The following is a 16248-nucleotide window of genomic DNA, read 5'->3' on the forward strand; positions in this document are numbered from 1 at the left end:
TAATATATAATATATATTTCATATATATTATATATATATTTTTCATATATAATAATATTTAAAATATAAGATAATATATAATAATATATATTAATATTTTTAATATATATATATACATATATATATATATATAAATAATATTATTTATATAATATATATATATATATATATATATAATAATTTTTTTTTTTTTTAAAAAAAAAATTAAAAAAAAAAAAAAAAAATTAAAAAAAATATAATAAATTAATTAAAAAATTTTATATTAATATATAGAATATTAAATAATTAATTTTATATATATTTTAATATATAATATATATATATATATATATATATATTATAATTAATATATATAATAAAATATATATAATTTTAAATTTTATATATATAAAATTAAAATAATATTATATAATAATATTATAATTATATATATATAGATAATATATATATATTATATAATATTTTATATATATTACTATATATATATATATATATAATATATATATATATATATAATATATATATAAAATATATATGTTATAGATATATATATATATATATATATATATATATATATATATGTAATTATATATATAATTACATATATATTTTATATAATTTTATATATTACATATATATATATATATATATATATATATATATATATATATTTTTTTTTTTTTTTTTTTTTTTTTTTTTTTTTTTTTTCTCTCTCTCTCTCTCTCTCTCCCCTCTCTCTCTCTCTCTCCTCTCCCTCTCCCTCTCCCTCTCTCTCTCTTTCCCTTCTCTTCTCTCTCTCCCCTCCTCTCTCTCCTCTCTCTCTCTCTCTCTCTCTCTCTCTCTCTCTCTCTCTCTCTCTCTCTCTCTCTCTCTCACACTGAAATAATGGGAGCCTGGATCTCTTCCTAATGATATCAATATCAATCAACTTAATAGTGCCCAAACTTGCTCCAAAATGCTTGTAAAATTCCTCAAAAATGCTAAAAATCCTCCTGTGGTGGCATCTGCTCTCCACGTCTTTGGTGCATAGAGCCTTCTTATTTCACAGTAACTTATGTAATAAATCCCTGAAATAGTGTAGTGGGTAAGGAGAAAAGTTGACAGTATTCATAGTTTTAAATATTTACCCTATTTGTATTGTTTTTCTTTTTGTAGATATTTTGATTACAATTGAAAGTAGACTTTGTCAATGACTCGGGAACTTTTTTTTTATTATTATTACTATTATTATTATTATTATTGACTTTAATCAGTGTTTTCATACAATATTGTTTGATACAAAATATTAATGTAATCCAACAATCCTTTCAAGATTTATTGTACCAAAAACTTTACTGTGGCAGTCCATGGAATAGACTATGTTGTAAATATGACACTAAATGGGTAATTTGTCAGATATGTGTGCATGGATGTGAGCTTCAGTTCTGAATGATATTTATAGTCAAGAAGAAATAAAAAGTCCTGTAACACATAAAAAATCAAGAATTCCCCTCAGTATATTAGTTTAGAAACAACAGAGAAGGAAGAGTGTTTATGTACAGCATAAATTCAGAAGCAAAAGTTTAGTATCCAGTTGATAAAGGTCCATAGATGACTAAGAAGTAAACATAAAATTAACTTTGATCTGTTTAAAGTAATAAGGATTTTTGTTTTGAGTGATCCTAAGGGTGAGTTAGCATGTATAACATGTTTTCATGTTCTTGCAGGTTCTGTATGCAGTTTAGTGAGCAGCCTAACATGTCAGAACCCAACCCAGAGCTGGTTGCCCCTAACAAGCCACTGGTCGGAGGTGGTGGCAGTGGTAGCACAGGAGGAGGGGGAGGGGGTGGTGGTGGTGACCCTGGAGTGGGTGGGCCAAGAGGACCTGGGTCTCAAGGGGGGTCAGGCCACCAGGGTGGAACTCCCCTTTCCGAATCCTTGCGGGACCCCAGGCTACAGAAACCGAACACAAATGGAGGGAACATGGACCCGAGAGCAGGGAAGGCTGGAATAGGAAACATGTCAGCATCCAATGGGCACGCACATCACAATAGCAGTGGGCGTCATGGGGGAAACTCTGGGGGCTCCACAACTAGTAAAAATCGTAATCATGTTTCATCCAATAGACAGTCTGCCAAGAGGTAATGATGCCAGATGCATTAGGATGTTAAATGTGGATCTGCAGAAAGTGAGAGTGATAGAAAGGTAGAAGGAATAAAAAGATCATTAATATAAGCATTGTACATTTTTTTAACAGAGACATAATGTAAAGCATAATATATTATTGCAGGCGTTCATATCTTGTGAATTTGAATGATATGAACATCTCTCCTTTGTATGTCTGAGTGAATGTCTGAACACTTTCCGCTCCGTAATTGACACGGTGCAAAGTATTGTACTTTAGTGTTTGTACAGTAGTGTTGTGTGGAAGAAGAAGGAGAAGTGGAAAGTCTGAGCAGAAAAGGTGATATGCTTCCAAATAGTACTCTAAAATCAAGGATATGTATGCGAGTGTTTTCACGTTTACACAGTGCTTTCACCCTTCATGACATTTGTGGTTGTTGGTGATGTAAAATATATATGAAACCTTGTCCCTGCATTGGATTCACATCTGAGGTCTACAATACATAGTGCTCTTTATGTGTCTTTGGCACAGAGAGATTAAGAAATTGTAGGTTGTGCGTAATGCCATTTTTTTTTTTTCTTTCTTTTTTTCTTTTTTGTTTTTTATTATTATTATTTGAATTTTATATTTTACAGTCTTCGGGATATTTAAGTAGAATTTACCTCTGTGCTTGATGATTATAATATGAGACCTGATATGAAAACCAAGTGATATTATCTTAATAGTTAATCCTTTAAGTCAATGATTGTGACATCAAATGTCTTACAAGTTGTGGCAACAAGTCCTTTTTAACTTATAAAATTGTTTAGAATGGTTGGAACTGCTCTGCCTTTGGTACTTGATATTAGTAGCATAAGTAATCTTGAAATTGCAGATGGTAATGTTGGTCATATTGATGATGATGGTGAATATTTCCCTTTTTAAATAAAGGTTTCAGATCAAGTTCTTTTATAGAGTTGTGCTCCTGCCTGTACGTATATTATATATATATATATATATATATATATATATATATATATATATATATATATATTATATATATATATATATATATAAGGACAAAAAACAGAGATCTGGACGATCAAAACTTATTAAAATCTGTCCACACAGGTGGGCATGATCAGAGGCCACAAATAGAGGGTGTACCAGGCAGAGAAACTACTCAGTAAACAAATATTTATTTATTGAAAAATTTCTGCTGCATCAGCATCTAAGGTCATTAGCAGCATATTTAAAATATAGCAATAAGGTGGGACTTAGGCATATAGCCCCATCCTCCCCCCCCACACACAAGGGAATGTCTGTTGATTTCCAGAATGATCAAAATAAACAAATGTGTCAGACATCAAAGTCATATAGCATTATGACAATGTACTGTGGCAAAAAGGGTAAAAATGAGTTAATGATGAAGATAAGTGGGCAAAAGAAGGATTGAAGAGGAGAAGGAAAAGGAAAGAAGAAAAGACCTTGCAAAATTAGTTGAGGCAAGGACTGGGGTCTAAGGTAGTGATAATCCCCTACATTGAGCCTCAGTCTCCACCTCCTAAGCTGCTGCCATGGAAACAATAAGCAAAGGTTTGAGAGTGGCGGTAATTTATTTATTGAAAAATTTCTTCAGCGTCAACATCTAAGGTCATTAGCGGCATATACAAAATATGCCCCCCCCCCCCCCCATAGCAACTGTAAGTGGGGGAGGGGGGAGGTAAAAAGTAGTTTCCTTGTTCTTTTCCCCACCTGTGATATCTTTACAGTTGCCCACTGATCATGCCTGCCTGTGTGGACAGACCTTTTACCCGTCTGTCCAGTAGTTACTTTATTTATTCTACTTTATAATTATTATTAAAGGAACATTATGCTGACTTTTAATCCTGAGAATCAATTCCCTTATTGCTCATAGGTTTTGGCCTTTTTTTTTTTTTTTTTTCTCTCCATACCTTTCCATGATTAGTTCATATTAAATAATCATCTGTCTGACATTAACCCAATGCTGACTGGCATGTACGTTCATGCCATGCTCACTGGCATGTACGTACATGCCATGCTCACTGAGTTTACTTTGTTTTCACACAGATGGCTGCACTTGTACCAAGTCACCAATGAGACAATTACAAATACTGCTCGTCTCGCCCGTTTATCCTTTTCCTTGATTTATGAAAATATTTTGCTGTTACTAATGTTTATAACATTATAGTAATTATAAGGTCTGCAATAAAATAACACCATCGATATTTGTAGCATTAGTAAAAAATGTTTTTCCCACCAATTCAAGGAAAAGTGAAATTAGGTAAGGTCACAAGGTCTACTAATTGACTCCTTTGTGGCTAAGCACTAGCAGAGCCATCTATGTGCAGATATATTACAAAAAATAAAAAATGAGCACAACATTTTCCCCAGCAGCATGTGGTTAAGGTTTTGGAGGCACATTGTCAAGTATGTGGGTTGGATGGTTGTACTTTATATATTTGTTTTGGTTCACATCCCCTTTACCTTGATATACAGGGGAATATTAAAATTTAAAAAAATGAAGCAATATTTAGATTCCAAGCTAGGAAAGGTTATTTGCAGTAAAATTGTGCGAGGTGTAAGGACTAAGCAGTCAGAGCAATTGAATTTAAATTTCCTGATATATGAACATCCACTGTCATTAGCATAAATAAGGATTTAATTTTTTAGCCTTGTTGAACTAGTCCCTTGAATTTTCTATCCCACCAAGCTAATATATTTATAGCAAGATATTTACAATACAATTCTTTTGTCAGTTTTCATGGGCCATTATCTTTTTTTTTTTTTTTTTTTTGAATGTTCAATTGTCCAATGCATTTCTACCTCAAGGGAAAAAAATAGAAACTGCCATTACGATGTAAATGTTCTGCCCGCCCATATTCCAACAGTTCCACAATGGCATTCCAGATATCCAAGTTATTTTAAGTCTGTACCAGGTTTAGAAATCTACCCCTAGTCATAACTTTTTTTTTTTTTTTTTTTTTTTTTTTTTGACTATTCAGGTTTGTTGCTCCACTGTGTCTTAACCATTGATTCCTTTCATGCAACATAACACAAGAGGTATTTGAAGAAATAAATTGTAAAAAGTGAAAATACATGTATATTTTAAAAAAGTGCTCTCATTTTTACCAATCCTTTGGAGGAGATCCCCCCCCCCCCCATTTGAGAAATGACTACAAACCCATTCTTGGATTTGAAATTGCATCAGTAACCAAAGTTATTGCTTATCAATTTTCATTAACACAGTCTAGCTACATTTAATTTTACCTTCCAATTCAAAAGGGTTTAGTTTTGCAAGATTACACTTCTTAATACAGGATGTTGGAAAGGAAACAAAATGCTTGTATTTGTGATTTATATTCATTTACATCACCTGTCTGGAATGACTAAATATACTCATGTCTATGAAATTGAGAAGTAAATTTCAAATTTTATTTCCCCGCGTTTTTGCCATCACGGGTGCTACCCTAATCTAGTCAATTTCTGCATAGATTCTAGTTGCATCTGTACTTTGGAGAAAAATTTGAAGCTATTGGGGACATACAATAATGGGGGCAAGGTAAATGTTTATTGCATTGTTTATCTTTAACAGTACTGCTCATTTGTTATTTGTTAATTAATAGGATGTGCGATTTTTCCAAGTGCTGTTATAAAAAGTGTTGCCATTATTTCCCTGACCATTTCTAAAGATCATTTAATAGCTTGCCACATGTATGAAATATCCACACATTTTATGAAAAAAGAAAAAATGTATATGGCGTTTCTGAAAGCAAAAATTAACTGAATTCCCATGGTGAAGTGTATGTGGGAATTTTTTTTTTTTACCCTGACTGAAGTGTTAAATGGTTAAATTATGTGGTTGCTTCAGAAGGATTCAATATGCTACTGATGATTGAGGATTTGTACCATCATATCCTTACGGTGTCCTACATAGGTTCGTATGAAGAGGATCATTGTCAAAAGTCTTATTCTACAAAGAAAAAAAAGAAAAAAAAAGATAGGGTCTTCCTTCATATTGCTATAGTAGGACAGATGTAAGGCAGCTGCTAACATGAGGTGATTGATGGATCAATGGATTTAAGCAGCCATCTTCTTTGCAAGGTTCTCACGGATGGCTTCCAAGAAATCATTGGTGTAGAGGTACATGCCATCCTTCACATTCCTGATGCCATGGATGCAGCCAGCCAGATCCTTGGTCATTTGGCCAGCATCAACAGTGTCAACACAAGCGAGCTCCAGGGCTTGAGCAAACCTAGGAGAAAAGGAGTCCATTATTTTATGGGATAGACTAATTAAATTAACATATGGAGGATTAGATAACTTGATATTACCAAGACCTTGGTTTTATACAGCCATTATGATGCTGCAGAAACGGTTCAAATAAAGTTTTGTGCCTGTATAAGACATGCTAGTAGAGCTAAGGTGGCATGTTCTCTGTTGCACATGGTAAGGCTGCAAAGATTTTCACATCACTGACAATTTGTCGCTCCTTCACCTTCCAGATATATAAAGAATAAAAAGCAACCTACCTGGCAAGCTCAGGGGTACCATCAAGCTTGGCACGATGTTCAAGGCCTCGAGTCCAAGCAAAGATGGAAGCAACAGGGTTGGTTGAGGTGTTGTTACCCTTCTGGTGCTCACGGTAATGTCTTGTTACAGTTCCATGAGCAGCCTCAGACTCAATGGTCTTGCCATCAGGGCACATGAGGACAGAGGTCATGAGACCCAAAGAACCTGTGGAAAATTAGCTGTGAGATGGCTTCCTCACCTGCATACCGATTTTGGTTGACACTCCCCCCATAGCCTGCTATGAATAAAAACTTTTTTGGTATGTACTCTAAATGCTAATAAACTGCTCCTTAAAGCAGTATTCATTATATGATAAACAATTTTTGCATCAAATTCTTACCATAACCCTGAGCAACAACGTCAGACTGGACATCACCATCGTAGTTCTTGCAAGCCCAAACAAAACCACCGCTAGACTTCAGTGCCTGAGCAACCATGTCGTCAATAAGGCGGTGCTCATACCAGATGCCTTTAGCATCAAAGTGTTTCTGCAAGGCAATAAACAATCCTAATTTAACCATAGGGTCAGTGGTTAAACTTACCATATGTAAAGTTCAATCTAGGGAATATTCTAAAGCAGCATCAATTTTTTCCATTCAAACTAGAAGCAATATTTTCTCAAACCTTGTACTCGGCCTCGTAAATCTCTTCAAAGATGTCCTTGAAACGACCATCATAGCGCTTGAGGATGGTGTTCTTGGTAGACATGTACAGAGGCCAGCCCTTTGCCAGAGCAACCTATCAAGAGGATAAAAGTTTATTTTCCACCCCCCTCCTTGTGATTTCCCCCTCCCCTCCCTTGTTGCAAAAGTACTGAACTTTACAAGCACACAAATGTTAGCACGTTATAGTATCACTTCGTACCTGGAAAGAGGAGTGTGCAAAGGAACGGATAGACTCGTCTGTGTTGTACATGGCCATGGTAACACCACCACCATTCTTAAAGTCAAAGACCTTCATCCTCTCTGGCTGACCACCCTCAGGGGTGTAGACCAGCTCCACCTGTCAATAAATATGAAATTAGGTTATTCCAAAATAGACAAAGGATGATAATATTTAGGGAGCTCTTGGCATATGCAGAGTCCTATCTAAATAAAATTTCTTAAATCAAGGCTTAAGACAAATTATTCACTCAAATTTCAATCCTACACTAGGAAATGATGTCTACTGATAACCAGTCTACTGGTAACCAACATCCTTTGTATTTCTGCCGTCCATTTACTTTCAACTTTTGTACAAGTGGCTAACTTACCGTTCCGTTGTTGGGAATGACCACATCGGTAGCCTTGTACTGGTCTCCATGGGCATGTCTGCCAATGATGATACTCTGGGTCCAGCCGGGTACCAGGCGAGGAATGGTCTGGCAGAGGATGGGCTCGCGGAATACGGTGCCACCCAAGATGTTACGGATGGTACCATTGGGACTTAGCCACATCTTCTTCAACTTGAATTCTGGGAAAAAGTTCAGCTTGTGAAGTCTTTTACACATGTGAGCATTAGGTAATACATTTCTTCATTCTATTCTTAATGGCTTTAAGTAATAAACATTGAAATAATCTTATCAGGCTCAGGTTCAAGTCCTCAGATACAGACAACTTACAATGAAAATCAACATTACAAATAAAGGCCTTCATGACTGACTGAATAAAATTCCCGTTTCTGTATTGCAAACTATTCAAGAGAAACCAAAATATTTCCATATTTCACCTTCCACTCGCTGCTCATCAGGGGTAATGGTGGCACACTTGATTCCAACATTGTACTTCTTAATGGCATAAGCAGCATCGATGGTGACCTGGTCGTCAGTCTGATCACGATAGGGGAGGCCGAGATCATAGTACTTGCAGTCGATCTGAAAGTTTAATGGTCTAATCAGTTGCAGATTCTTTTAAATTCTCAAATGGGATATTTCAAGACTGATGAGGAATTAAGTTCATATATCAAATGGGATATTATGGAGGGGGGGGGGGGGTGGAGAAAGAGAGTATAACATCTAAACAGGAATAAAGGATAAGAACTATGCAATATCAAACCTTGAGGTAAGGGAAGATAAGAGATTCCTTGATCTTCTCCCAGATGATACGTGTCATCTCATCGCCATCGAGTTCAACAACAGGGTTCGCCACCTCAATACGCTTGTCGGCAGAATCTGTTGGGAGAGAGAATGGTATCAGATACTATGCAATTCCAAGTATGCATGTGCATGTGCATTTCTGTACAAGTATAAGCTGCATGAGCATGTGCATGTGCGTTTCTGTACAAGTATAAGCTGCATGAGCATGAGCATGTGCATGTGCGTTTCTGTACAAGTATAAGCTGCATGAGCATGTGCATGTGCGTTTCTGTACAAGTATAAATTGCATGAGCATGTGCATGTGCGTTTCTGTACAAGTATAAATTGCATGAGCATGTGCATGTGCGTTTCTGTACAAGTATAAATTGCATGAGCATGTGCATGTGCGTTTATGTACAAGTATAAATTGCATGAGCATGTGCATGTGCGTTTATGTACAAGTATAAATTGCATGAGCATGTGCATGTGCGTTTATGTACAAGTATAAATTGCATGAGCATGTATGTTTATGTACTAGTATAAATACATTGTGTGCCTGCGGTGTCCGTGCTTTTCGAAATTCAATCAATTTAGTTTATGGTAGATTTTTGCACCTTGTGCGAGAACAGAGATAGGGGGAGGGGGCAAAGCACATGGACACACAAGCACTCTCCTTTTCCCAACATTCTCAAAACCAGCAACAGGTAAAGAGTTGAGAGGGAGAGCGGACAGGGCGAGGCGCCGTGCCAACCAATGCCAAGGTAGGAGTTGGCAATAATTCTGGTCGCCGGCCGGTGAGCCCTTACACCACCTCGCCCAATTGCGGCGAACATGAGCTAAATACTACTTATGAAAAGCCGGCTGCTTGGAGGATGTAAAACCCTGGGGACCTTGTGGTAATGCATGACAAGGACGGAGACACTTATAATGAAGGTAGGCTAGAAAGAATTCGCCAAACCTCTTGACTAGGCCAAAGAAATTCCCTTATAAAGGAGACTTGCACTCGAAGAAAACAGACATCTTTAACATGTTTGTTTATTTATTTATTTGTTTATTTTATTATTATTATTATTTTTTTTTTTACACAAGAAACCGAAAATAAGTTCCATGCTGATAAACATGACATTACAATATTCATCTTTTCCCGGCGGCGGCGTCACAATCAGCTGGGGGCTGACAGGCCTACCAACCCTGACACTGGACCGGGTTTCAACACGCTCGTATATTGCACGAAGGTTGTGCCATCCCAGACAACCAAAACACGCACACATTATGCAATGAAGCGCAATAAGCACCGATTGCATTAACGCAAATTATACCGACTCATTTCCAAGTACTTGCCGAGAGAAAACTCATGGTCAAGGGTAATGCCATTTCAAAATTAGAAATCGGCTGTCTACATCTTTCTATTCCCACGCCCATATCTTCTCCCTTATCATTAAAGGCTGGTTGGCGATCGATTTAGGCTAGTGGTTTAATTTGAGACACCGGTATCCACAACCCACTGTTATATATATATCTCAACCATGCCGGCGTCTCTCCTAGCTCTTCCCTGCGTCTTGGGCCTCAATTATCGATCATTTCTCAATAGTTAAGGAAGCCCTTAGTTTCCTTATTACTACGCATCTCCTGACCAGGTTTCAAACGATGACGTCAATCTAGCTTTAAACGACATTTTAAAGACGATGGTTGGTCAACTAACTGACAGTACCGACACTTGATTTTTTTTCGGCCAAACACGTGCCAGGCCAGCCACCTCCTTTCTCGTTAAGCCTTACAAGGCGGCCGGTAACACCTTTTTGAACCTCCTCCCCAGCGACCGCGTACCGAATGACCTTTCGGCTAACCGGTAACCCATATCGCCGGAACAAATAGGAGCGCGCAATTATTATCCACATGATTTAGGATATGGTCTACGTATTACAATCGAGAAAAATCAAGCCTTTCAACACTACAGTAAATAAATTATAAAAAAAAAGCGTTCGTGATCAGCAGGATATTAGCTCTTAATACATGAAACGGACAAACAGCTGACCAGGTAGCAACAACTCGCCAACAAAGGATCACATTCACGGCAAGTTCCACGCGAAATAAGGCCGTATTACCGCCTCTCGGGATTTAATAAAATCCTAGAGGCGTACGGTATTTTCTCTCTAGCCCCGGTCTGGAGTCCCCGAAATAGGCCAAGTGCCGGGCGATGAGTTAGGTCCACGCTTACAATAAGGAAATTGGCTAAATACAGTCATCAGACGTGGTCTCCTCTTGAATGAGTGCTCAATAGGCAGGTAACGACATCGTGTACTTCCTCGATCTTTTAATACTACTTGTTCGAACTGGAGATGCAATGGCGATATACATTAGTCCTACGAATCTTGAATAAGGGGAAAAATACACGGTTGCAGATCTACAAGATTCCCGATCTATTTTGCAAGGAATGGCGTCCGAGTCACGACCCCGCTTCCTTCTGCGTGTTAATACTACTCACGGAAACCCAAGCAACCAGAGTAAACGGGCTCTACACGTCAAGAAACACCGAGTACTCAATCCCCTCTTGATGTATATAAATAAATTCCACACGGTTACTTCACATCACAAACATCTTAGGACCTTGACAGTAGTCGCAGGCCCTGCCATAGTGACGTCAAGCATAGTCATCTGCGTCATGGCTACTGGCGCCTATCCAGAGTATACCCCTTTGGTGTAAATTAAAATATTGTGACGAAAGATCCTTTTTTTTTTTGACTAGTTACATTGGCAAGTACACATGGCTAACTACTGCTGCTTCTAACAGGTATCTTTAATGTGCTTACTAATAATAATTCAAATTTTGAAATTGCTAAAACTCTGATTTACCAATAATACTCCTTGAGGCCACCGGTTTTACAAAAAATGACCAACTACTTTAATCCGGCTATCAGAGTCTATTAGACAAATCCCACCAAAACCGCACAAAACCAAGGATAACCAAATTTCAATCAAACCCGCGTTTTCTCCCTCGCCAAAACACACAACGAACTCAGTCCAGTGGCAACAATCCGGTGTTGGCTGTATTAAAGGGGTAGGTCTGACCGCCAGCTCGTTCTAGGTCTACATTCCTGCGTTAGGAGAGTGGACGTAGTAACAACAGGACACCCTAGACAGACAGACGGACTTCAAAATGCTTTTTCTTCGGTTATCCTGCATGCAATGTCGATATCTAAATATAGCAAAGAAGCTTCGGAAACTAAATCAATACGCATCGTCCTTGTCGGGGAGAAATCCTGCTACGTTTATTATTATTATTATTATTTTTATCCCGCCCAGAATAGCGCACAAACTTCCTGCAATAATAATGTATACATGACATTTCTTAAATCAGTAATAAAGTATAACAATTCACGAGTTCGCTTTTATGGTATAATAATAAAAAAAGACTGCAGTTTAATATGGGTGTGCTACGCCTTTGTTTACATACAGCAACCACGTGTTTCCGTTAAAAAAGTACCGGTCGTGGGAGTAGTTTGGTAGTCATATTTAAGGAAGCACAAGGGGTGTATATTTATAGCCCTATTTTTATCAGTGCCAACGAAACTTGCCAAATAATCATACCGACTGACATCTGCAAAGGAAGGTATTTTACCTGCTTGAACACTTCCAAGGTGTACAAGTATCTATATAGAAACTAATCTACGCTACTATTAGGTGTAATAGTCAAGTCTTTCGCTAATATGGGCGCCAAATTCATGCAAATTTAAGACATTTAAACGAACTTTTCAGTCATTTATATCTGCAGGTACACGTATACCCATACTCCTACAATGGTAGGAAAGTAGCGGGTGCAGGTATGCCCACACGAGCAAGATATTCTGAGGGCGAAAGCAACTGTCACAAGCAAAGGTAGGTGCCAATGCCAGATGCCAAGAGCCATTATGGTAATGTTCAAGTCAACCCTTACTCCTCACCGGCTCAAACAACCCTTCTCATCCTTTACAAGCAAGTGGTATTTTGCTGTAATTTGCTGTGAAATTAGTCAAACGCACATTCTGGATTGAAAATCCCAAGTGGAAAAAAATAGCGGCAATGTTTAGATCTAACGGCGTTTATCCATGTTAACTTTCACATGTTTAACATTGCCGTTAAGAAACAGGGTGCGGCAAGTCAAAAGATTCTCTAAACCCAGGTCTTCCCCACTGAGATAACAGATTGGACTCAGATAAGAGCAGGTGGATAGAAAAAAAATATATATATTAAACAATCTCCCAAAATGGGCGCTTCAAAATAAAGTAAACAAAAACGGTGTTTCTGAACATGAAAAAAGGGCAGAGGGGGGGGGGGGGCGGAGTTTATGAATGGAGCGCCCGCTGGTAATTTCCAGTTAATATCGGTTCGAGAGCTTATTTGACCTCTCAAGGTAGTACTACTATCAGCTCTTATCGCTTACCGTCAATATCTTAACGAGGGACATCTAAGTACAGGCGATAAAAGTTTTTTTTTTTTTTTTTTTTTTTTTTTTTTTTATACAGGTAACGCGTGAAAACGGGATTGAATGCTGAAGATATTACAGTATTTGCTTATTTGGTTTTAACATCAAGACACCTTCCCCCTCACTAAACACCATCACAACCACACACCAGCTTTTAAAATAATCGGCTACTATTAATAGATCTTCACACTGCTCCATTTGGGTCAGCAAGATAAATCGAACAGTACAGATAAAAGCGATACAATTTTTCTGTAAAGAAAAAAAAAAAAAAAAAAATCGCAAATCTATTACGAAATTCTCCATGCCGGTAAGTTATGGGCAAGAGGGCAGTCCCCATCTCCCTTGTCCCTCTTCCAGATCGAGTTACCGCTGGTGTTACCATTTTTCCATTTTAACTATTTTTAATAACTTTGTAAACTATACAACTATTCAATAGCATGCATTATCTATGCTAACCAATCTAAAGGATATCTGCGACAGAGTTACAGTAGTTTATACACAAGCATATGTCAATTCGCCGAGGAACGCATTTAGGCCTATCGCTCGGGGATTTTAAAATGTTCCCGCCTCCCTCAAAGTCAGCCTGAAATCCTACATTACCTAGCAACAGCTGCTATACAAGCTAATGTGCTCGTATGGAGGAAAAGAAAAAAAAAATCCATGAACTAGATTGTTGAATCATAGTAAAGGAATGGATATTGGTGATGCTGTAAGAAATACTAAAAGTAGGCCTAAACATAAAATTGTTAAAACAAAGTACAACCTTAAATCTGGCTTACTTTAAGTATATAAAAAATGGTTTACGTCATAAAACTCTTAAAAAATATACATACGTTTGAACCCTAATCTTCCCTCTTACAAATTTCCAGCATCATTATCTTGATCTACTAGCATTACCCAACAGTAAACATCTCTGACTGGGTACCGGCTTCCATCCTACATCAGGCGTGCCAACCGATGCGAGTGTAAAAGTACCCTAACTATGCGTTCAAGTGCAACATTTCAGTCTATCTAGGACAAAATAGAGGAAAAAAAGTGTTGAATAGTAAACCGAGCAATTCAATGAATACCCATGAGAATTGGCTTTAAAAAAAGCGTTTAATCCCATCAACCGGCGGGATAAAAACAAACATATGCACTGTCATGTATTGCTAAAGGTGCATGCTTTATTTAGCGCAATAGATTAGAACATGAACACGTTCTCCTTTCTAAAATGTCTGGTTAGGTTGTGATTAGGCCAACTCCCGATATCGTAAGCCTATTTCAAATCGCTTATCCTATTGTCGTAATTCTATGGTCTATGCATGTATTAACAGATTAATTTTATTTCCCAACTGCCCCCCCTGATGCCAAACAACAGGCCAAGTGCAAGAGTTGTTTTCGCTTACAGGACCCTGCATGGCGTCTGTCCCTCCCTCCCTCACCCTCCTCCTCCACTCTCTCCCTCACCCCCCCCTAACACCCGACGCCACTTCCCCTTGTCTTTAACATCTGTGAATCTATTCCGAAGACAACACGAGGTTACCAACCTCCTACGTGCGTCTGCTCTCGTTTCGTCTTCCAAGCAGAGAGGTTCCCGGAAAGGGAGATATGCCAAAAGGAACAAGAGCAGAGATTGATGCCTATGGGGGGGGGGGGTAGTGAAGTTTCAAAGACCGGCTCCTCTCCCTGGAGCGGTAAGTCATGCCAGAGAAACAACGCCCGGTATCAAACGGCCGGGGCACACTTGATCACACAGATCAATGACCAATATGCCGAACTTTGGAAAAAAAAATGGAAGGGTAAAAACAGAGAACCGAACTGAAGAAATCGAAATAAAACACGATGAATGGACAAATCAAACTGCAGGGCTATGGAAAGTGGTTACGGTAGTAATAGCAAGGGAGAGAGAAAAGATCCGAGGAGCGAGAGCAAGAGAAGATTGAGAATGGCGTGCGGCCAAAGGTGGGGGAGAGGGGGATGGAGACGAGAGGAAGAGTGGGAGAGGCAAGAGTAGAGAAAAGAGGGGGGGGGTGAGGGCGGGCTCGTGCAAAGCAACAAACGTACGCACACACCCCTCTCCCAGTCACGTATACACTCGACGCCTGACTTTCCGAATGAAATGCGACATCTCCACACTCAAACAATACTGGGACTTGACATTACGGGTTTAAATACTGCGATTTTTTTTAATGTGCACTGGAAACACCCAATTTTATTCACACCCAGATGCTTGCGAACTGCCACTCTGCAAGTTAACGAATCGAATACAATGTATGACCGATTTTCATAAGCTCTCGCTACCCTAAGCACACTTAACAGTAATGCGGAAACCCATTAATACCGATATCAACCAGTTGATAAAAATTAGAATCTCATTTGGCCACAGGTGTGCCCGTCAAATTTTGATTCATGATTATTTCATGCTATGAAATTAACTGACCGAAACCTTTTCATAACTTTAAATTTGTTCAATGTTTGCAGTGAGAATGTAACGACCGGTTTAACACGTTTAGAGCGACAGAATTGTTAGTGGCCTTTAAATAACTGCAATTAAATGTATGGTATAATTATACTACAATGAATAACTTTACTTATCATTAACATGAGTGACATTCGAGAAACTCCCTTACTAACATGATGAATGACAAGTCCCAAGCTTACATGCACTTACACTCATATTAGTATTAAATGCTCGCTCTCGACATCCCTGGCGCACTTCGATCCTTCTCAACTTGCAACTACCCAAGAGGACAACTACATACTGTGGCCGTAACTACAGTGCTAAAATGAAGAAAAAAACGTAATGTTTAAAATCACACTTACAGGATCGCTGACTGAGGATCGTGGGAACTGCGACTTTGGCCTGTTTGGGCACCGACGCCAGGGCAGCCTTGGCTACATTGACAAGCGTGGAAGTCATGGTGGAGATTTAGTTGTTTGAAGGAGGTGTCAGTGGCGTAAGTCCGGCGCGACCCGACCCCGAGCTCAGACAGGAGACGTTCTTCGCCGCTGCCCACTTCGTACAGCTTGGGCGGTGCACCTTCCCGAGCGCCCCCCTTGGCTACACCGCTGTAT

The 16248-nt window shown here is 38.3% G+C and overlaps 2 protein-coding genes across 4 annotated transcripts in view; one reads left to right on the plus strand and one right to left on the minus strand.

Annotated features, from left to right (window-relative positions):
• LOC119598303 (SOSS complex subunit B1-B-like) overlaps positions 1–4227 on the plus strand; it is a 14783-nt gene extending 10556 nt beyond the window's left edge. For all 3 annotated transcript variants that reach the window (XM_037947964.1, XM_037947963.1, XM_037947965.1), the window contains exon 5: positions 1707–4227. In XM_037947964.1, the coding sequence (XP_037803892.1) occupies positions 1707–2124 (418 nt within the window). In that variant the 3' untranslated portion in view covers positions 2125–4227. The remainder of the gene's footprint in view (positions 1–1706) is intronic.
• An 843-nt stretch (positions 4228–5070) lies between these two features.
• LOC119598301 (isocitrate dehydrogenase [NADP], mitochondrial-like) lies at positions 5071–16191 on the minus strand. Its single transcript, XM_037947962.1, has 9 exons — positions 15997–16191; positions 8710–8825; positions 8384–8528; positions 7929–8128; positions 7541–7678; positions 7301–7414; positions 7017–7164; positions 6637–6841; positions 5071–6359 (listed from the first exon to the last, which is right to left on the minus strand). The coding sequence occupies exons 1-9, from the start codon at positions 16091–16093 to the stop codon at positions 6185–6187; spliced, it is 1338 nt and encodes a 445-aa protein (XP_037803890.1). The 5' UTR covers positions 16094–16191; the 3' UTR covers positions 5071–6184.
• Between the last annotated feature and the right edge of the window lie 57 nt (positions 16192–16248).

Source organism: Penaeus monodon, chromosome 41 (assembly GCF_015228065.2).
Source record: "Penaeus monodon isolate SGIC_2016 chromosome 41, NSTDA_Pmon_1, whole genome shotgun sequence".
Classification (NCBI taxonomy): Eukaryota; Metazoa; Arthropoda; class Malacostraca; order Decapoda; family Penaeidae; genus Penaeus; species Penaeus monodon.

What these genes read in the sequence shown, in the direction of transcription:
- LOC119598301 (XM_037947962.1), bottom strand. Translation starts at nt 16,093, where the DNA reads ATGACTTCCACGCTTGTCAATGTAGCCAAGGCTGCCCTGGCGTCGGTG. An exon ending in GATCCTCAGTCAGCGATCCT is followed by an intron (nt 8,826 to 15,996) that starts GTAAGTGTGATT and finishes CTCTCCCAACAG; the next exon opens with ATTCTGCCGACAAGCGTATT. An exon ending in TTGCACACTCCTCTTTCCAG is followed by an intron (nt 7,415 to 7,540) that starts GTACGAAGTGAT and finishes TCCTCTTGATAG; the next exon opens with GTTGCTCTGGCAAAGGGCTG.